The 22,964-nt window shown below is 40.1% G+C and overlaps 1 protein-coding gene across 1 annotated transcript in view; it reads right to left on the bottom strand.

Annotated features, from left to right (window-relative positions):
• Positions 1–22,964, bottom strand: part of LOC141009470 (serine/threonine-protein kinase 32C-like) — a 75,747-nt gene that overhangs the window by 47,021 nt on the left and 5,762 nt on the right. The window contains exon 2 of the mRNA XM_073482112.1: positions 936–991. Coding sequence (XP_073338213.1) covers positions 936–991 — 56 coding nt within the window. The remainder of the gene's footprint in view (positions 1–935; positions 992–22,964) is intronic.

The following is a 22,964-nucleotide window of genomic DNA, read 5'->3' as shown; positions in this document are numbered from 1 at the left end:
TTACTGTGGATTCCCTTCAGTATTATAAGAAAAGTGACAGCAGCTTGAGGGAACAAAGCAATAAGTAAAAAATTAACATAAATTCACATGGTAATGTATTCAGCATTGGGCAATGACTTTCCATATAACAGGGGGACATGTTTTTGAAAAAAGATTGTGTTTTCAGAAGAGCAAAGCAGAAAGAATTTACAAAGTCGTGCACAGACACGAGTATAATGAACAAATATTAGGCGTGATATTTGGGATTCAAAATGAAGATAAACTATTCTAATCTCTGGAGCCCAATTGTGTGCCGACAGACACACACACACACATACACACCCACTCTGCCCTGAATTCATTATTGAAGACTCATACAGGCATTCAATACGAGCACAAAGGAATTCTTCAACTAACAAATGGCCCACAAGTTAATCCAAAATGTCTGTTTTATCAACAATGGCCACCAGTGATGATATTGGCACCTGAGACTGGGTTGAAAAGAACTGCGGTAATTTCGTTTCACAATATGCAGCAGACACACACTCTCTCTTTCTCTCTCACACACACACACACCCACCAAGTTTCTTTCCCTGCTGTACTCAGCCCAACCATTGAGCATTGTGACAAATGCAGCCACAGTATTGTGCTGCTCTGTAATTAAATGGAGACATGGGGTCAAAACTCCCAACAGGTTGGCTGACATGACATGAAAAGTAAATTGGCTCTTCTCAAAGTGACTTTATAAAAAGAATTACATAAGCTGTATTTATAACTATTATTGAAATAGAAAAATTATTTATCTTTTAAGCACCATGAGAACTACAGTGTAATCTCTCACAGGCAGTTCTGGCCTGGCCTTGTCTGATTCTTCAGCGGAGATAATGACTGTGCAGGGTAATTGAAGGTACAGAACATACACACCCACTGCATGAAAAAAATGAAGGTTACATTACCTTTCCAAAGCTGCCTTTCCCAATCGCCCGCAGTATCTGGAAGTGGTCAAAGTTCACTGTGAAGAAAGAGACGGGAAGAGAGAGAGAAAGAATCTGTCAGCATGAGTTCAGCTACTTTTCAGAACAGGGAACATGTAGTGCAATCATAAAGTATCACCTCTGCTGTTGTTTTGGCTCTACAGACTGGAACATTTCATTTAAAAAGACACAATAACTATCAGGTGCTGACTGAGTAATATGAAGGTGAACAGTGGAGAAATTGCAGTCTACTACCCTACTTTTAAGAGTCAAAAAGTAATTGGACAAGTTAACATAAAGTTATAACATTTAATAGTTGAAAATCCTTTATAATCAGTAATAGGCTGAGGTCTACGACCCATACACATCAGCAGACAACTCCCGAGTGATGCTCACTTCTTGCATGCTTCAAGGGCTTTTGGTTTTTTGTCTTTGGGAACATAGGCTCAGGTGAATTGAGGTCAGTTGAGGAAGAACATTCTGTTTGGCCTCAAAGAAGTCCCTGGTTGTCTTGCCTGCAGGCTTAAGATCCCTTTTCCTCTGCATAGTCCTAAATAACAAGACGAAGAGTCTGTAGTTATGCTCAGTGGGGCTGTACTTAGACAAATTCCTAACATTACCATACAAAGATGCTCTCAATAGCAATGCTTACATGGAAGTAATTACCATTTTTATACTGGGAAAATCTGTTGAAGTCCGACATATTTAAATCTGTCCAGTATTACTTGTCCAGTGAAAATAATTTCCTATAAGCACAATTTAAATTGTATTAAATGGTTGAGTAAGCACTTCTGGAGAAAGACAGTTGATAGCCGTGGTCTGTGTGAATTGTTTTTATGTATTACTGAAACCCTGCATATTAGTTTAGTGTGTTAGCTTTCTGACATACGCCAAGTAGCACAAAAAGTTGATCGTTATGTCATTAATTTGCAGGTTTTTGGTCATAAACCAATGGGTCACCAAAGTGATTACAATTTATCCTCAGGAACTAACCTCACGGTGGTGCAGGAAGAGAGAACAGTCGGATAACCAAAGTCAACAGGATTCATCCTCTCAGAACCTTGAATGCCTGCACTAAATATGAGAGCAATCCGTCCAATATTTCAGTTGGTGGTGGATCCACCGACTGACTGATTGCCATCCCTAGAGCCACACCGCTAATGTGACTAGTCTTATGACGAGTCCTACACTGCTCACCCAATATGGATTTCAACACCCTCAAAAACTGCTGAAAGTCAGCACTTCAACCCAATACTCAATGTTTCATTTAAAATCCAATGGCCTGAGTACAGAGCCAAAACAATACAAACCATATTATTGTCCCAACACTTTGTGGCTGTGCTGTACATTGGATTGGTACTGTCAAGTCATAGCTTTTGGAATCTATAGAACTTAAAGTATATTTTCCACTTGAATGAAAAATGGTTTGAAAGCTAAACACCATGGGAGAGAACAAAACTGTATTTTGAACAGTGAAAGGCAAGGACACGCTGAACCAGAGCAGAGGAGTCGCAACTTGAAGCATATGTATTCTTGTAGGATTTGAACTCTTTAGACTCTACATAATACAATGCTTGTAGCATGATTCTGTATTCTCATAAATTTACTAAGGCTCTGTTGAACAGACAATGATATCATCTATTCAAATGGCTTCTTTCTTTGTTTTTTAAAGAAATGTCTACATTCTTTCATCATTACTCAACTAATAAACAGAAAACTGGACACTTTAAACAATGGCACTAATCAACTAATCAATCAACTATTTCATGCTTGAATTTGTGCAAATTAACAAGTGTGAAGAAAAAAAGCCCATGATCTCTAAATGAAAATGCTTCAAGTGGAATTATAACTTATCTAACCGGAACATCAGAGCAAAGGCAAACATCAGAGGAGTCTTAATTCAGAAAGCACACAGCTCACAGCACTGTAATCATTCATCTTACTTTATTTTGTAACATCAATATGTTTAATGGCAGAGTTAGGTGTTTTGGCTCATTGCCTTCTTCAGTGGATATGTGTTCTGCTGGTTGATGGAAACATCCTGTACGTAGTACCGAGTTTAAACTAATTCCTGAGAGGGAGGTTGGTTGGATGAGTTTTAAAGCTTGTGAAGAGGAAATAGTCTCAGTGAGCAAAGAACAGCCCTGAGAGACATACTTAATGATTATGTGATGTTTAATTTTGTTGAGACATTGTCAGAGAGGTGTTGATTCAAATATATGGTAGGGCTGATCAAATTGAGGAAAACAGCCTATCAAATCACAATTTCCTGACCAATACTGCAATTGGAAAAGACATTGAATGATTTCCTATAAAATAAACTACAGGCCTATATTTTGTGCTGTACATTATATAAACAATATACGATTACATTATGAAAAAACATCACTTCTTATTTACTGTATAGTGCACTATATTTACTGTCCATCATTGCATTTGAGTATCCAAATTGTATATTGTCCAAGTGTGTAAATGTATCCACTATATGGAGCTCTGGAAAACTCCTCAATGGGACAAAAAAGTAGTGTCCATGCACTACTTTTGGCTAACAATCCCACAATGCAATGCTCTGCATTTAACAGATGTGAAATTAACTATTGAGTGACACACCTGTCAGGGATGACACAAATTGATGATGATTAGCAAGTGTCCAAAATATTTACCATCACTACTGCATAAATTATTGTCCATTGTATAGGGAGAAGTGAATGTGTAAAGAAAGAACTGACTTTGGACACAGGCCTTGACATAGCCCACTCTTTATGTTTTTTCAAATATTAATATTACACAGAATGGTGTTATTTCTTCAGAAAAACACTCTTTGGCCAAGTGTGACTAGCACAGATACTGCAGAGAGCATCCAAAGAGAAGCCAAGATTTCTTTTTTGTTGCTTCACCAATATGAAGAATTACCAGTAATTAGCTACAGCTGAGTCAATTTACCATCCAGTTGACATAATAGTAAAATCAACAGTTGCTGGCCTAAACCGTCCCTTGCTACAGCTTGTTAAGACACACTTTAATTAAAGGCCTAATTTAGGCATAAATAAAAAATGCACTGGTGCTTCGGTGTATGTAAAAGGGTTTAGACTTACATACCTAAAGAGTTTTTTAAGTGCTTTGGTAATGATTTAAGAAAGAGAAATCAGTCACCATGTTACCATGTACTGCACGTACTATAATGTGGGCTGTGGGCTGATGAGCTGATTGGCTACCACTGGCCGCCCTCCTCTAAATCATCTGTGTTACTGATGGAGAACTCTGCCTCTGTTCTCTGTGTGTGTGTGTGTGTGTGTGTGTGTGTGTGTGTGTGTGTGTGTGTGTGTGTGTGTGTGTGTGTGTGTGCGTGTGTGTGTGCGCGTGTGCAGCAATGCCCGCAGGCAGATGTGAGCACAGCAGGCATGACGCTATCTCACGCAGCTCCTCCTTAAAAGTCAGTCAGCTTCTGAAGCTCACATCCTGATCTGCTCAGCCTCCTGTCCATGTCGACAAGGAGTGATCATGAGTGTAGAAAGCACATGCTGGGCTCCTCCAGGCAGACCCACTGCTAGCTAACCTATGCACCCCAGGCTGAATGAGGAGGGGAAACCGCACAATGCTTTTTGCCATTAGACAATAGACACAAGGTGTGGTTTGCATGTTGTGTCTGGAAGATAGACTAATCCAGAGTGGATTCTCTCTGCTCAGTCTTTTGTACATGGCTAATCCTCTCATATGGCATGGCTCTGACGGCACCCTGGTGCTGGCAAACAGAGACACTGTACCATCAACATTGCTATCCGTTTGGTATTAAAAGGGATAAAGAGAAATGTGGCGAAAATTGTATATACAACATGGTGGGTTCACAGATTCAGCAGTTCCTCTTTCACATGAGAATGACGATGCATTTCCTTCTGGCTCCCATCCAATGCCTACATTAACCTAACATTAACACAGGTTATGTTGAGCAGCATATGTTGAGTGGCAGTATTCTACAACAGGAGTGCTTGACGGACGGTTGCACAGCTTCAAAAACCCACTCTCTCCACACCTTTCTGAGCTTGTGATTGAAGGGGAGGGGCAGGGACAATCCAATATTCACACCCACTTTGTGCTGCGATTGGTGAAGTGTGCGGAGGTGAGAAAGTAAGATGGTTTTTCCATTTTTCTCTCAACCTCTCTTCTTCCATTTTTCACACAACAATATATGCCACTCTCATGTGACAACCGAGTGCAACGTTATGAATGCCTTGCGGGAGAGACAGTCTGACGATTATCCCCAATTTTAAATGATTATCATCTATCAGCCCCCGTCTATGATGACTGTCCTTCCAGCATGGCCGTTTTAAATACTTTCGCCTTCTGTGTGGTTGGAGGACAAAGGGTTGAAGAACACGTCAAACAAACCAGTGGTACCTGGTTTCAATAGATGGGTAGAATTTTTTGCCAAATTTTATTCCAACTTCAAGGCCTCTATTGTTGTGGCATTGCAGCTGTATGTGCAAAGTCATATAGGTCAGCAGTAAGAAGACTGAAAAGTTGGGGCTTAACTTAAAGCAACATTATGTAGAAATTGGCATTTTGTGCAATTTGGCACGCCCCTCAGTTTCTGAGTGCAACACAACTGTCATAAATACAAATCCCAGGTCGGGAACAATTTGTCACACATAAAGTTAACTACAAACAAAACTCATTACATCATAACAATGTTATGTGTTGAAAACTTGTATGTTGAAGTAAACATGTATGTAACACTGTGATCCTACCCTCTCACTGAAGTTAACTAGTGCAGAAACAAGTGATAGGGGGCGGAGTGGCTGAGACAGAGACACCATTCACTCTATTACAAGACACCGTAGCATCGGCAAATGATTTTGAAGCTGTTATGTAGGGAAAAAAGTTACATAATGTTTCTTTAAAATAATGAGCTGGGTAAGTTGTTACTTTCCAGCCAAGAAAGCTACTGATGTCATGAATCTGATTCCACTTGAACAGACTTTACCTGTAAAACTTCAGTTTACCCCTGAGCTCCACCAGCCTCCAGACAAACTAATATTATCTGCTCCTGACAGAAATCCCAGGAGAAACACTCAATCCATCATCTATGCTGTCTCACTTCATCAAGTGTCTCATGCTGTGTTCAAAAATGTCTGACCTCATACTACAAAAAGTAAAATGGAACGCCTGAGTTCCTACATGTCAGCTCGAGACAAATCCATCTTCCCTGACTAATTGAGGTGAGCATGTCTTACATCATACAACATGGCAGCACTCATGGGGATGGGGGTAGGATGGGTTTGTAGACACCACAGTATTTTTATTAGGCTTGTGAATGCATTATTTTCAGAAATGTTTCAAAGTATAAAAGTGCCTTACAAATAAAATGTATAATGGTGTCTGTTTCCTCATGCGTCACTTTTCCTCCTCTGTTTCGTTTATGTATGTAAGGAGGCTGCACTGCAGGTGGAGGGTGTTAACAATTGCCAAAGGAACATGAGTTTGCCACGGTCAGGCATGTTTTTTGTTAATGTTTGTTGGCCTCGTTTCCCAGTCTGACCTCTAACATTGACTGTGGCATTATTTTAATCATCATAATCAAAAGAGAAAAATCTTCATTCTTCATTTTATGTCTAAAAAATGAAATAAACAAACTCTCTTTGTTTTCATAATTAAATAAACTGAATAAACAAATTGACTTTAGGACAACTCAATTGCATACTGTTTCACTTGTTTCTATTTGGCGGACCCTGCCACCTTTCTAGCCTCAAACAGTGTTCTGGGGACCTTATTTTCCTCTGAGAACAGCTTGTTTATTCAGTTATGGAAAATAATTCATATTTATGATTTTGTATTACTACTTCATTAATATCGAGTTTGAATTTCTTCTCTAAAACTACCTTGAATTGATTATATAACAGCATAAATTCTGTTGTTGATACTCAAAAGCAAGTTCTGGATTTTTTCTCTGTAGCAGTCAAAGAATCAGTATATTATATCAGACTCATCCTACTGCAGAATTTCTCCAGAGGTGAGTCAATACTTTTCACAAATAAACCCTGAACCTGACTTCAATTTGAGGAGACACTGTAGATATGAGTCAGATGGAATGAATCCAGGACTATGTGTTGATATATATATATATAAAATAATAACCTAAGAAATGTAAAATCATTATCAAAGCTTCGGAAAATTATTCTAAACGACAGACACAAGTAACCATCCACCTCAACCTTTTTTTTTCCAACCCATCGATCGATGTCACCAGTATCAGAGCGCTTCCTCAAAGCATGAGTCATCGGGTAATGGGAAGCAAAACAAAAGTACCCCCCTCCCTCTAACTGGCCTGGTGAAAGGAGTTGCTCTTCAGATTTAGGGGGAAAAGAGATTTGGGGCTTGTTCCATTCTGAAGGGATAATTAGAGCGGACAAGGCGTTTCCTGTAACCATCGCTTCAGCATCAGAGACTCTCTTTTAACCCCCACGTGCCAGGCTGGCACCCACATGCTGGGAGGGAGAATTATGTGGGAGGCAGTATAGGTCTTTCATGTTAAACAAGCTTTATGCTGACTTAAATCACAACACAGAGCGTCCCTGGACTGGCTGACTACTGAAATCAAACAGCAGAAGAGTGTTTGCAGCGCAGTCAATAAAAGGGTTCACGCAGTACAGATCGTTCAATATCAGCCTTGACAGTCAACATATGAGAACTCAAGTTTTTCTCTTCACCTGTGTATTCACAAGCCCTAACTAACCATTCACCTGCATTTTAATAACTTCTTTTTTAGTCCTGTCAATGAGCGTCCTTAGATATGCAGCGATTTTCTTTCCCAGCTTCAAGTGGTTGGTTTCTGAACAGTTGCTGCAGCAGGTGTGAAGCCAAATGATTAAAGGAGAGAGGGCATCCATTCGATAAACCAAGTCAACAAGCGCTGCTGATGGTATTTGTAATTCGTGTTGTTTCACAGTCAAGTGATGCTCGAGAGAAACCAGCAAGTTGATGGTGAGTGCAGATGGATAGTGTCTGCAGTCACTATGTAGGCTCTCAGCTTTCAGTGGATGCTGCACTAAAGACCATGGCTGAACCCTGCAGACAACTGCAGCGTGCCGTGTGAGAGAATTTGATCTACCATGGGGACAGTGGGAGACCGACAACATCTTTTCCTCTGTGGGGGCTGGAAGCTGCTGACACACCAGGATGATATGCTGAGTGGGCTCGACAGGGGTCCTCAATGGGTGATTGGCTTCTGTGGAGGAGCTGATATTGGCACAAAGCCCATGTCAAGGGGCAGGGAAAGTGTGAGTCTGAGAAGGTCTGACAGTGTATGTGTCCATGTGAGGGAAATTTCAGCCCTCACTGAAAGAACTCTTGTATTTATCTAATCAGAAAGAGTTGCTGAGTAGGAACAGCAGCAGAGGGTAAAGCAGTCTGCCCTGTGTTGTTTTCACTTTGATTTATTAATTTCATTTTGCAGTTTAAACACAGGCAAATTCCACCAGGAATTTACCCAAAGCTCCCAATGGCCGGTCCAGGTCTGGCTGCAGTTGAGAACACGACACGGTGCCATAATTATGTCCTAAATTGAACCAGAATCCAGAGTTAAAGGATTAAAGCTGCAGATTGTAATATTAAAACTTAACTTCCACCCATGTGTAATATTAAATTTAAGCTCTGTTAATAGAGGTTTTGGGCCAAACTACACCATGGGAGTCCTTGGTAACTTCACATCTTGCCTTTTAATGGACAAACCTTATTTTTCAACAATTTTACTTTGTGTTGTACTTTGTGGCCTTGCTCTGTGAATGTTGCTATATTAAATAAACTTACTTACTCACCGACAAAGGCTTGTATCTACAACTTTTTGACAAAGATATTTGAAACGCAGTCTCTCTTTTCACATCCGTCCAAGCCGTGAAAGTGCTCCAGCTGTCAGTCACCTCTCATCATCTATGGAGAAAGCAAATTGTATTTTTGCTTCTAGCACTAGGGGCAACCAAATTAGCACCTCCATCTTGGCAATTCTATATAATTCAACACAGATGTGTCTTCTAATCAATTGTCGACTTGTCTTTAACTCCCCCTCACGACTGGCAGGATTTACAGGAACACGTTTGACAGACAGAATATATATCATTCATCATTAGGAAGAGAGAAAGCTCTGCAGCACAATGCTCTGAAGCAATAGGGCTGTAATTGACAATTAATTTTATAATTAAAACATGATCAACAGTACAGTCTACATAATGCTACAGAATTCTGAAAAATGCCCAATACAATAGCAACATAGCCTAAGGTGACATCTCCAAGCTTCTTTTGTTTGACTGACAGAAAAGAGCCTGAAGATATTCAATTTGCAATATACAGAGAAAAGCAGCACATCTTCACATCAAAAGGAAGCTGGAACCAGACACTGTTTGGCATTTTGCCTGATAAATTATTCAATTTATTGATTATCAAACTGTTGATTAACGTACTTTAATCTATTAATCGACTAATTGTTTCTGCGCTACTTGGAGCTATGAGAGCTGTGGTCATACAAAGGGAGATGGAACCTCCCTTAAATCTTTCCAACTCAGGAGAGCAACTATACTAACAACCAGCCAGTAACATTGGTAATGGTACAGTGGGGCTTCATTCAACCTGATCCAAAACTCGGCTCATTTCGTTAATGATTCCAGTTAATACAATCAGCTGTAATACACTGGGTAATAAAAGAGAGAAGAGGGGAGGATAGACAAGGTGAAGCATGTGGAGGACACCTTCAAGACCACGAGAAATGCATTATGCAACGAGATCATTAACCGGGCTAATTATACCCTGGGAAATACTGAATTGCAGAGGGTCTGGAGAGACAAAGAAAGTTTCTTCAACATGCTAATTTTTACAAAGTAAGACAAAACAAATCTGCAGCTCACGTAACAACAGTCAGATGACGGGGGTTGGCATCAACCCCTCAAAGATGAAAAGAAACTGCAGTATGACAAGCAAGAGTCATTACTGTAACATGGGGGAAAAAAGGACTGCAAATGGGACGACATGATGAGAGAGGACATGCTGACACACACAAAAACTTTTTTTTATGAATTTAGTGTGTGGCACAAAACTTGCTATAGTCATATTTTGGCATTAATTATGAATCCTAAGATAATGTAATTTTCATGAGACGTTCTTTATTAATCACCATCACAGTCGCTGCTCCCGGCACAAAGAGGGTTGTGTGAGGGGAGGAGGAGTGGCAATTCATCAAGAGCGCAGATGCTGATGAATTATGAGTTCAACTCATACACAAGTACCTGCAGTTCAGATAGCTGTGGCATGATTCACTATAAACAGATGCTCGCTGCTACAAGGTTGTGAGTTTGTGTTATTTATGCAATGTCGCTTGCTTGAGAGAAGTTGGATGGAGTTTACGGTATTTCAAGGTGTGATAAAACAGAGTAGCTGCAGTGTGGTCAAGAGCACAAATATATATATTCATGTGTCACCTTGTGTTTTGAGTTTAACTGTAGATATCCAGTGTGGTTTTAAAACAGAGCATGTAGAGTTTGAAATTAAACAAGTTCTACAAGTTTAGTCAACACTGGAGACAAATAGATAAATGAACATCTAATGTAGTGTTTTCCCTTTTTTTCTGCAATGTTTTTGTATTGAAGTGCAACATTCCCCCATTTTCCCCCAAACCCAACAAGCTTCCCCTTCAAAAACACATTAGTTATACAGTAGAGAAAATAACTGAAATTCAATTGGGTTGAACGTAAAACCACTCAGACAACAGGAGATTAAGTATTGATGCATTCCTTAGAAAATCAAAACACCACCCACAACGTCTCATTCTCCACTATTTGGCCTCCAATTTCACCCTAGGTTCCCTAACTTGAAGAGAAACGACACATGATCAATAAAGTGGACCAATGATACGGTTCCACTGTCACCTGAAATGGATGCATCAAGCTGAGCTGCAGGATGCTACCAGGGCCTGAGAAGGAGGCAAAGCACTATCCTAATGGGGGGCAACTTAATACCTTTGATGTCAGAGCTTGAGCACATTGATCTACGCGATACCACTTAATACAATGGAGCCATGGTTCACCATGCTCATTCCGTACACAGTCAAAGTGTTTTGCTGAGAGGGCTGAATTGAAAAAGACAGAGATTGAAGTTCTTTGTCTACGTACATTTAAAAACCTGAGTGACCTATCCACTCACACCTACATGTGCTAGGTTAACCAGTATAGTCAGTGGAAAGAAATCAATTTTGAGTACTGGTAAGCACTGAAAATGCACATTTTAAGCATTTAAAATTGTTCTTTATGGATGCTTATTTTCAGTGCCAATATAGGTAGGTATAGGTAGTATAGATATAGCAATAACAGGTTACTTCATATCATACAGACTCCATTAAAAGTACTAACATATATGTAAATATTTGAACACTGTTATAAATTAGTTCTTCATTGTTTTTGCCTGATTATTTGTGAATTTTTAAGCACCATATTTAAGACTAAGAAAATCTGGTCATGATATATTTGATCTCCCTACATTTCACATAAAAGGCATAACATGCACAAACATTTTTTATGCTGGCCCATTTAATATGAGACCAGGATACAGTGTGTATCAAGAGGGACATTTTACAGTTTGAGAAGAAACCTGTTTGTGCTTTATGGTGGACATCTGGCGGCCCAAACAATCAATCATAATCACTCAGAAGAAGTTAAGAGGCCATGCTACAAAGCAAATTTGATTCACACAACTATATATAATCACAAAAATTGATCGTTCAATTTGCTGATTGTATATTTTTAACTCAGCAGATTTGGTCACATTTTCAGAAGACCTATAATAAATTCATTATTGAACCAAACTTCATGAATGTTTTTTTGTGACAAAGCAGTATGTGTTCCTCTCATTCCATCACAGAAAAAAACGAGCTGTAGAAATCATTGGACTGCCATGATATACATGTTCTTTACTCATTAAGTGTATGTAAACTTTTGACCACGACTGTATATGCGTCAGAAGTATCGGTCCAATGATTTATTCATCAAGCTGTGGTCCAGATGCATGAGTCCCAATGATTCTCACCACCCCTCCTCATTAACAGGTTCCTGTTGCAATTGTTCACACAAGCTTCCTGTCCAATGGGAAATGGTGGACAGCCAAAATTCAACAAATGCCTGGTGAACAATCTCAGTGCACAAAGCAGGGACAGCCAGATTTTTTAAAGAGGTTTTGGTCCAAGTCAACATGAATCCTAGATACACTGTGTCTCCATAATGCGCATGTAACATAATTTTGCTAACACTGTGATACTACCTAAAATGCTGGATTGGGTTTCGGTTAGTTCACGAGCCTATGTACCATTCCGATACCACGTAATTTATTTATTAGAGAAGGGGCCATGCTACTTCCTAGAAGTATCCAATACACCATTTACAGATTTTTTACTGCATAAGTAGACTGTATCCACAAATGGCAAGCTCAAGCACATCCATAACCTAACATCTAACACTGGTATCAATGTCGACCATAGCTACGATCAAATGACCACGATTCTTTCACAAAGATGTTGGATGCTTTATCATAAACAATGTGCAACCACCAATCACAGCACAACTGGCACCAAATAAATTGTTTGTTTAAATAAAATGAATGTTGATATATTGGTTGAGCGTAAAATGAAAAAAAGGCTCTATTGTTTCAAAGCGTAAAGCAGTTCAACACAGAATGCAGAAAGTGAACTCTGAAATGTTAATGCAGGGTACATTTAGAGTAGGACCATGCCATCAAATCACACTCAGCGAATGCACCCTGTGTGGATAAGCCCATTGGACTGGGATCAAAAAACCTCCCAGCATCGATCCCTTCCTGTTCTGTCTATAGAGAATACGCCTCTGCATCTAATCCAATCCTATACTGTCTGCCTCTGTACTATGTTATCAGCCTGTGTACAAGCCATTTCTCAGATTCTGCTGACAGGTTTCCATTTGCATACACGGTGCACATAACCACTACGCTGTATGCTTGGCAGCTTTATAGCATCAGCAGCAGGCAACGCCGGATATGATGATGGCTACATACTTTGCTCAAGTTCTCGTGTCAGTAGTTCAGTATCTCTACACAGATACTGGCTGGAGGATCAGAGTCTGAGTGCATGTGACACTTCACTGTGCATGTGACACCACACAGTGTCACTAGGATCAAAGTTAGAACGGCTCTATAAAAAAATGTTTGCTTTACAGCAGCTTTTTCTCCCACATGATTGCTGAATATTTTATCGCAGTAGTAAGCCATATTTCACGGTCTGTAGTAGTAGAGCTGCTACTAGGACACACTTGAGGCTTTGATATTGAGCATCCAATGGAATGCATTGAAGAGGCAGATGCAGGAAGACTTGTTGTGCAATTCAACTCATTGTAAATCCAAGACATTTTGCTTCAGGCATTCTCCATTTCTCAAGCTATCACAGAGACTTACTATAGGCCATCTTGATCTTGACCTTGTATTGATCGTCTTTGATCTTTATTGATGGGACTCTCATTACGAGATGGGGTGGGGGGGGGGCTCACATGTTCTTTTGATCAGCACAGGGAAGGCTGCATGTGCCTTGGATGGCAATAAAGAGAATACGGTGGCTTGAATCATCATTGTTGGCAGCGTGCTCTATTTCGAGTGTCTCAAGTGTTAAGACCAGGCTCTTGGAGGTGTTTCTTGCACAGATAAAAGTTTATTTTGTGAAGACTGGAAGACGCATCACAGGAAGAAGTCGCATTGAATTTCCACAGATACATTGCTTGTTACAGGCTGGCTATATTGAACACATAACGCATGCTGACCGTTCGCTGAGCGGCTGCAGCAACACAAGGTTTCCACCTGAAATCTATAAAATTGGCTACAACAGGCATTTGACCTGTGACTCAAACACCACTACACTATATGTGCACTGTACAACTGCCTCTTTAAGTGGCTAATTAAAGCATGGTGTTTCCCTGTTTTCCTAAGAGATTTGCATGGTGCAAAAGTTTACTCTATAACTGGTGAAAGCAAATGCTTACTGTCTTGAATATCAAAGCCACACAACAGGAGAGTGCCTCTGAAGCCTGCTGAAGGCCACATTTGATGAATCTGTTTACTTAAATCACTATCATCACCGAGCAGCCATCATCATCATTTTCTCCTTGTACACTAGAGCACTAATACAGCCTAATTGCAGGCTCTCTAAACAGAGTACCTCATGAATATTCATGAGCCCTACAGAGCTTATTGTCTTTACAGGCGTGACAATTTCAGCTATGGATCACAACTGATAACCGGACAAGGATAGGGAGATACGTACAGAGGGTGTGCCGGTGCAACTCTGTATTCAATTCTAGTAGTGTGACGACAATCCCTGCGGGCAGACTGTCATGTGGTTATGCCGTCTTTGATTCTCCTTGCATGTGCATTAATTACCCTGAGAGTGTTTTTTGATCTTCATCTGCTGGACGGCTTTTATGAGGACACAAAAGAATCACACTGCTGGAAAATTAAAGCAGCCATTAAGGCTTGATCTGGCTGTTTTTTTTTTTTGTTTTTTTTTCCCTGGCCGTGTTTGTGTACCTCGCTAATGTGATCAACCTCTATTCAAAAACAACTAGTGGGGCGTGTGATTCATACACTGTACCTTGTTGCTACGGTTACTCACCAAATTAGAATGGACTTGAACTACTGGTGCCTGGAGAGGATCAATAGGGGACACAGATCAGGGGCGTGCACATCAACTGTCAAAGTTTTATTGGGTGTTTTATTGCCAACCGATAGAAAGTACAGATTTTCTCCCTGAGCAGTCACGCCTGTTTACTTCTACATCTATCTTTCACCTACAGTAGCCCTGTCTCCCCAGACTTATGTGGACGGAGACACTGGCCAGTAATCTTGTTTGCCATGTCTAACTCATTAAGTTATCCATCTCTCCCTTCCTTTGTTGTTTCCTATTTGAATTCTGCTTCCTTACTTTACTTTTTCAGCCTTTTGTAAATATGCTGGTTCTAGTAAGGTCCATTAACCTTTTTCTTTAAGCCCGTTTTCGACAGTACTTATACGCATTTTTTAAAGAGAAGCCATTCAAGAGAAAACAACTTCAAGGACTCAGACTAACTCATTGGTTTGCCAAATAAATGTCTGCTGAACTTCCCCCACCTCCATTAGAGAACGGCATGCAACCATTTCCCTGAGCTTTTCTGAGGGACCTTCACATTACAGACATTACATTTCAATATATTTACATTCATTAATTAGCTCTCTATAGAGTACTTTCCATTGTTGGAGTCAGCCAGGTGGATTGAAATTACCTTCATATGCATGAGGGATTCAGAGGAAATGCTGCAGCACGTAATCCAGCATTTCTGTTTTTTTATTTGATCTATCAATTTATATCGGCCTCACTGTTTTCTATTAACTCTCTTTACAGGATATGCAATGTATTGGTCACTGCGGTTGCGACAAGGACTGTTCATCATAAATACGTCCAGGAGACATGGTCATTGTCTGCATGTTTTGAGAGTGGATCATTTTTAATTTCTGCGAGGGAGAACTGGAACAAGCAGGAGCAGCCACAGTGAGCTGATAGATGGAGAGCTGCAGGCGACAAGCTGGACACCCTCAACTCCTCAGCGAGGTAACCAACTTTACTGTGTCCTGATGTGTTGAAAGTCCTCGCTCTGTGCCAGAATGGAATCAGATTCCAGTTGCAATGATTATTGACCTTTTTTTTTTTCATTAAAACAACATTTTCATCCAATCCACCAGTTTCAGGAGTGCTGCCTCCTAAATTTTGAGGGTATTAAACAACAGCTCCATATACCACAGTAACCATGGGTGCTGCCAAATCAAACAGAATCGAAATCTATTGGATTATGACTTTAACCTTGTATGTTTCTGGCTCTGCCCTGTACTGTCACAGCAGGCTGATAAACCTGTCTGACGGAAGAGTTACAGCCACTGTTTGACCTACAGTTTCAGACAAGATGCCCACCTGCAAATACTCTCCCCATGCATTTAGACAAACACAAAAATGTACAAATGCCGTTGCAATGAAAGTCAGCAAAATAACTTTGTCTAAAGTATTTGTGAGTATGCATTTCATTTTCAGTTGTAAAGTTGTAAAAATAAGGTTTAAAAAAGCTGCGCAGATGTGAAATAAATCTTCACAAACAGGGAGCCGTGTTGCTGTGAATGAAAGAGGAGATGTGAAACTGGACCTCTACACACAGAGAAATCACTACGGGAGGCTCTATCGTACATCTAAAGGCTGTCAAGACGAGGCGGGAGCAAGACGAGAACACTTCAGAGGATAATTCTGCACTGCAGCATGGGGATTCTCGCATGCACAGCACTGTCACAAAGAAACATCATCTGGACTGTGTGAAAACTTCTGAGGTTACCATAGCAATGTGTCTCTTTGTGTGTGTGTGTGTGTGTGTGTGTGTGTTTCTCTCCGTCTATGTTATGTTACACTGCTGCCACATCATCTCCTGGTCCCTGCATTGGTATAATTAATTCACTGTGATTCACAACTCCTGGGCCAGCATCAGCAGCATTGTGCATTCATCCTGTTTTGGCCCATTAATAAATCACAAGGGGAGGCATGGTGCTGGACTTATGGTGAACTACATATGGCTTGTTGTTGCATCTGGGATTAGACAACATATACAGATCATCCACGCTTCAAGTCAATGTTAGTGTTAGGAGTTACTCTTGCAGCAAGGTGTTTCAAGTTTCTCCAGTGAAAAAGCAATGGATTTATTGACAGCCCAGCCTGACTCCTCAAATGTAATCATCCCAAGCCTGCACCCTGAACCCAGGTCAGCCACTGCATATCATTAAAGCTGAAGGTACAGCCAAGGCTTCGTACCATTAGCGACCAGGCTAGGGTTAGGGTCACTTGACATTTTTAGTGTGTGGGTAGCTTGTTTAGGTAACCTATATCAACTGTCTTCTTCTGGGGAGTCAGACTTGATCATTGATTTATTGTCTGAGACAGTTTGCAAGGAAAAATGTGACTGTTTCTTCCTAAAAACTGTCAGTACAATTGCTAGTACCATCTTCTTCTGCTGTAAACTAAAATATCTGAGGGTTTTGGAAGTCAACATGGCCAATATCAGCCAAAACTGATGTTCAGCCACTATATCAGTGCCTCCCTAGTTGACTACATGCTTATCCACCTATTTAGGCAAAATCCCTGCCTCCGATATATATTAAACCTGTCCATCCAATTAAAAACTGTATCTCAACCCTTACTGCTTCTACCTCTTGTCTGCATCTTCAGTAGGGCCTGGTTTCACATACCACTGGGCTGTGACACATTGTGGTGAAGAAATTGACCAAAATGCCATACTAACCTTTCGACTGTTCGCAGAGGGATACATTAGGGATCTATTTAGAGCCTGGTGGGAGGTGGTGGGAGGGAATGTGGTAGACGGATAGGAAGAGCACTAACAAAGAGTCTCCAAGAGACAAGAACAATTGTGATGGTATACTGCGAATAGGCATCTATACCGTCCAGTTCTATACTGCTCAGGTATTGAGTTTTGGAGATAAAAAAAAACAGCACTTTATATTTTCAGCCCCTCAAAAGGTGAAAAGTACACTGACGGCTGAATAATGTATCTTCACTTCCAGCACCAGCTGTCTTTATGAGCACATGCACAAAACACAAAAGTGCATTTCGTGCCTCAGCGGGCCAGTGTTGATGTACCACAAATTATTCACGATAACATCTCTGATCCCAATTTAAGATAATTTTCAGGAAATGTTTAATATGTAAAGGTTTATGTTTTATGCATGTATTAACCAGAGGGATTTTTTATTATCAGTACATCACTATGCACAAAAAGTAAATATAGTAAAAGGAAGGGAATTCACAAGAAAAAAGAAAACAGCTTTATTTAGGCAACGCTGTAGCTTTGTTCTCAAACAAATCGGAGGAGATAGAATACTCCAGCACTTCCTAAGCTTAAGCTGAAGCGTGGCATGTACGACACTGCCTTTAAGTATCGTTTAAGGTGAGAGGAAATGGACACTGTGGCCTAGTTCTCTCCCCTTAGCAGCTCCGAATTGAGGCACATGCAGGACACATGGTGTTCTGGCCCAGATACACCTGACTTCTATTAGTCCTCACAGGTATTTAGGACAAGCACCGGAGCTGTATATCCAGTTCACCAGTCAGGTGCATGCTCATATGATGCCTCAGCCCAAACCCAGTTTTCAAAACCCCTGCATTGTTAGAGAGCACCTTTTTCACTGAGTTCTTTGAAATCGAATGAAACACATCTCTTTCGACACCTGTAAGTGGCAGTGTGACTGTTTTTATAGATCTCTGATCTGCCAAGTGAAGGAGGTTTGTTTGCATACACACTCCCTCTGGGGTAAAATGTGCAGCTGGAAGGGAGGAGCCTCTGTCAGATGTGATAGTGTCACATTTCAGTGGCCATTCACTGCATCTCAAGAATGAAAATATGAATTTGTGTGTTTTGTGCCACCAGTGAGTCAGTGTGATAGCACGTGCATAAGTAACCTGGTTACTGTTGGCTGCCTGCAATAATGTGAGTTTTTAAGTATCATTTAATGAGAAACTCAGTGTACTTGATTGGGGTAATGGATTAAGAGAAATCTGTTTAACATGGCCAGATTTCTGCTGGAAAACCTCACAGGCTTCTCACTGCGTTTTACAAAAGCATTCGTGCATGACTGAGACTTCAAACAGGGAAGTATAGCTTTGTGCAGCTGGATGAAAGGGAAGATTATGACTTGTAGTGGTGCATCCTGGTGTCCAAAATAATTAAATCCAAAGCCCTTGGTTAAAAAAATATGTTTGGGGGTAGGGGAGAAATCGGATTACTGACCAACTGCATGTAAACACAGGTTTTAGAGAAACACGGATCTAAACACGTTCTCTGATTTCCTGCCTTAACCCGATTTCTCTCAATAACCTTGTTTCTTGTGTGCATGTGAACATAACGAGTGTGACAAACCCTCTGGCAGCACAGTGAGCTCGGAGCTCTACATAAAGAGGTACAGTGGCGGTGGTGGGTGGTGTGGTATTCTGACATCAAAGAGGCTGGCCAACAGGATCCCAGTCCTGTCCTGTCCTCTCGTAGTCATGTGACAGACAGAATCACCTTCCTCTGACCTCATTCTCTCAGTTACTAATAGCCTCCTGAAAAAATTTAATCTCAGATGGACAGTCAAAAGAAAAAGCTACCATTTCATTGGCAGTTTCAAAGTTTGCCCAATTTTGCAATCACAGAGACAGAAATATTGCAATTTAAGATTTAATAGTAGATTAATCCATAATGCTTGTCTGGCTATCTCTTCTATTATGCATTCTATTACTACAAAAAAGTTATTATTAGATCATATCTTCATATCGATCAGTATATCATTGGAATTGACCATTTCCCAAAAGCCTCCTCCAAACAGTGATCATAGCTTAGCAAGTGTATCTAGGCCGAGCAGGTCTGTAAAGATTTCTCCATGTTTACGCAGTGTGCATGGGGCTTTAGTAAGGCAAAAACTGTATTTACTGTGTGTTAAGAGTTTGGACGTTAGTGTGCTTACTTCACTTTTCACCCAACCCAAAATAAAAAATTACAGGAATGCGGTAATCTGTTTATCTCTTCTAACATTAGCAGCAATCATTAGCATGTCTGTCGGTACCAACAATAGTAAGTAGAGCTACTTGCGCGGTCAATCGTCACATCATTAACAGACATTTACAGGTTAGTAAAAAAGACAATGTTCATGAGTTTAAGCTAACGTTAGCAGTTGTGTCCCACTCGTCTTGGGGATTTTGTTCAAATTAAGCTCGAGCAACCCCAGACAAATTTACCAAGGATAGTGCTGGCAGACTAATTTGTTAGCCCTCATCTTAAAAGCTTCATTGCAACCACTTGTAACAGTTATTAAAAGTAAATACTATTTTAAAACACAAACACAAAGGATCAACTAACTCTTCACTTACAGCAATGCTATTTCCAAGCTTCCTTTTTGCTCACATATAATTTGTATTTTGGTATTTGGCTGTCACCATTGCTGTTCACGCAGAGTGTTGCAAATATTGGAAATAGCTATCCACAGCTATCTGAGCACTAAAATATAACACAACTTCTTTATAATGTCAATGTTGTTTTCACATTAAGACCTAAAAGCTCATGAACCCACTGAGGTTGTAAGTAAGACTCCCCATCTTGGGAAATGTGACCATGTGAACGCACAATTAGCCTCAGTCTTTTAAAATGACAACATGCATCTATAGTCATCAAGTTCATCCATTAACAAGTCAACCAGAGGTGGCATTTTCGCCATATTCATAAAGCTAACGTTAGCTTAATTAGCTAGCAAGCAACAGCTAATGAAATCTGCAAGCGACAGATTGTTGTTTACCTAAATGTAAAATATTAATAAAGGCAAACTGCAAAATATATTTTGTCAACACATTGTTTTATGTATTTATTCAATTTGTTTATTTAATAAAAATAATAATATAAACAACAAATCTGTAGAATAACAGAATCCTTAAACATACAGTATGTAATTTCTGCCGTTAGTGATCTCTCAATCAAAACAAAAGACATAAGTAGTTTGGGATCATGGAGTGCTATACACTTAAAAGTTTATAGAAAAGCACACAGCCAACTCAGTGTTTCCCATTAATTAACAAGATTCTGGCAGCCCGCCATAGTCTAATTTGCTGCACCATAGTCTCATATTGATCCAAAAATATTTTTCAAAATGATACTTGTGGTTTCCAGCAGCAACCTCAACCACACAGACCAGATAGCCATATAGTTAAAATGGCACTCACGGGCACTCATAATTTTGAAACAAGACAATGATTATCTGGTCTCTCCACCGAGGATTAGTTAGAAGGCAAGACTAAAAGACAACAAGATTAAAAGCAATTGATTGATATTGACTATTGACTATGGCTTATAGGCTTGTGCTAACATTGTATAGCCAGAGCTGTGTAGTAGAGTAAATTGTGAGGACTGTGACTAATCACCAGGCAGCAGAGCCAAAGCTTAGACATTATTTCTACTGGGGGAACATGGCCCCAGACCCTTCTACAGGGTCCGAGGTCCAACCACCATAGTCAAAAACTTGACATGGAAACAATGCAGGGATGCTGAGTTTATCTGGAAACTGGTTATAATTGGTTTCGATGGGCAATAATGTCTGGGCTGGCTGCTAAATTAAACGAAGGAGCCAAGGGTTTGTCTCACTACACTGCACCGAGGCCTCCCCACGCAGTCAGACACTACACACACACACTGAGGATTGAATGGGATTACAAACTATGTCAGTCTGTCAAGCAACTTGTGTTGACTTTGTGATTTGCGATCCGAGTCTTTATCCTCTCCGATCCTCCTCATTTGCTGCGAGGTAGCCTGAGCACTGAGCATGGGCACAGTGAAAATGTACTTACAGTTACATTCAGGTTTCCCACAGGAGTTGGCTAAGCGAGAGTGCTGCGTCTATTCCCTTTGTCATGAATCTAGTTCAGTAATTGAAGCAGCGGGAATGAACTGAATGTGTGCTGAAAGCAATCGTATATTTCTCCATAAAAGAACTGTACCGCCAGAAAGTCAAATATTGAACTAACCTTACGACACTGCAAGGGTGCCTTCAGGTAACAGTTTAGTTTGCTTTATTAGATGCTACTCTTATCAGTTCCAGTCTTTCATTTCCCAACACAAAGTCAAATGGATTTATGGTCAACAATAAAGCTCTCTGACCTTTTCAAGGGGTCTGAAAAGTGCAAATGCAGTGACACAAACAGCAGAAAGGAAAAACAAAACAATCAGCAGGTGTGAGAGAATCCTTGCAGACAATCCTCCACCATACCCAGCACACTTCAATTGTATTTCCCTTGTCTTAATCCGTTCCTCCCTGCAAAGAAAGACAAAGACACCTCAACAAGCAAGAGAGCCCTTTCTTCCCTCTGATGTCACCTCAGCATCAAGCTGTTTTCATCTCTTTGAAGGCTCCTTTGCTCTGGCACTAGAGCTGCTACGACTGTCATCACCTGAAGCAAACAAGACTGGAGAGATGGACAGAAAATACATAAGAGGGATTGTGAACTGCATTTATAAGGTGGTGTATCGTATGTGGAGGAAAAGATTTCAAAATGAAAAAGAAATCAACCCTTAAAATATGACTGTTGTAAGCATTAGTGACAACTGTGCTTTTCCTCCTATCACAAGCCAAAATGAAAACTGTGAAAAGGCTAAAGCTGTCAAATGTAGCAGAAAGTGCAGTCAGTCAGATGTAATAAATCATTTTAAGACATGACTTACCAGCAGTTTGTCAATATGACCATAAGTTGCAAACTATGCAGCTGTTAAATAAAAATATAACACCTCTTTTAAATGTAATGATCAGGTGAATACGTGAAGTATACCTCTCATGTGATTTCCTGAATGAGGCAAGAAACATGTCTATTGACAGCAGACTGCTTTCTGCTTTCATCTCTTACTCTCAAATGACAGTTTTAGTTATTTCCTTTATCATTCATTAACTGAGACTTCATCTGCTTTCAGTAGCTTTCAACTCCTTTTAATGCTTTTCAATTTTCAGATCTTCATCTTTGAGAAAAGAAAAAACCTACAGGTAATACGCTATTTCAATTGCTTTCAGCGCTCATAATCAAGCTGACACTGGCTGACATCGTCTTCCAAATTATACTCTTAAAGAGCCATTCAATTCTTACAGTTTTCCACTTCACCTGTCTCTTCCAGATCATTTTATCAACCAAACTTTTACTGACATTTCAGCTCCTTTCAGTGCGTGAAATTCAACTGAAGGAGGAGCTGCGAGTGCTCTTCAGTTCCTTTTGGTAGTAAGGGCTGAAAGAAGAGCACTCACAGCTTGAACTGATACTTTGACTTTACTAAGAGTATACATTTAAATTGACATTTAAACTTCATACACATAAACTGAAACTTGAAGCCCTTCCATTGTAACTGTCATTTCAACTTATCACATACATTACATATT

Source organism: Pagrus major, chromosome 15 (genome assembly GCF_040436345.1).
Source record: "Pagrus major chromosome 15, Pma_NU_1.0".
Taxonomy (NCBI): domain Eukaryota; kingdom Metazoa; phylum Chordata; class Actinopteri; order Spariformes; family Sparidae; genus Pagrus; species Pagrus major.
The sequence above is the reverse complement of the archived record's forward strand: the minus strand, read 5'-3'. Positions and strand labels throughout refer to the sequence as shown.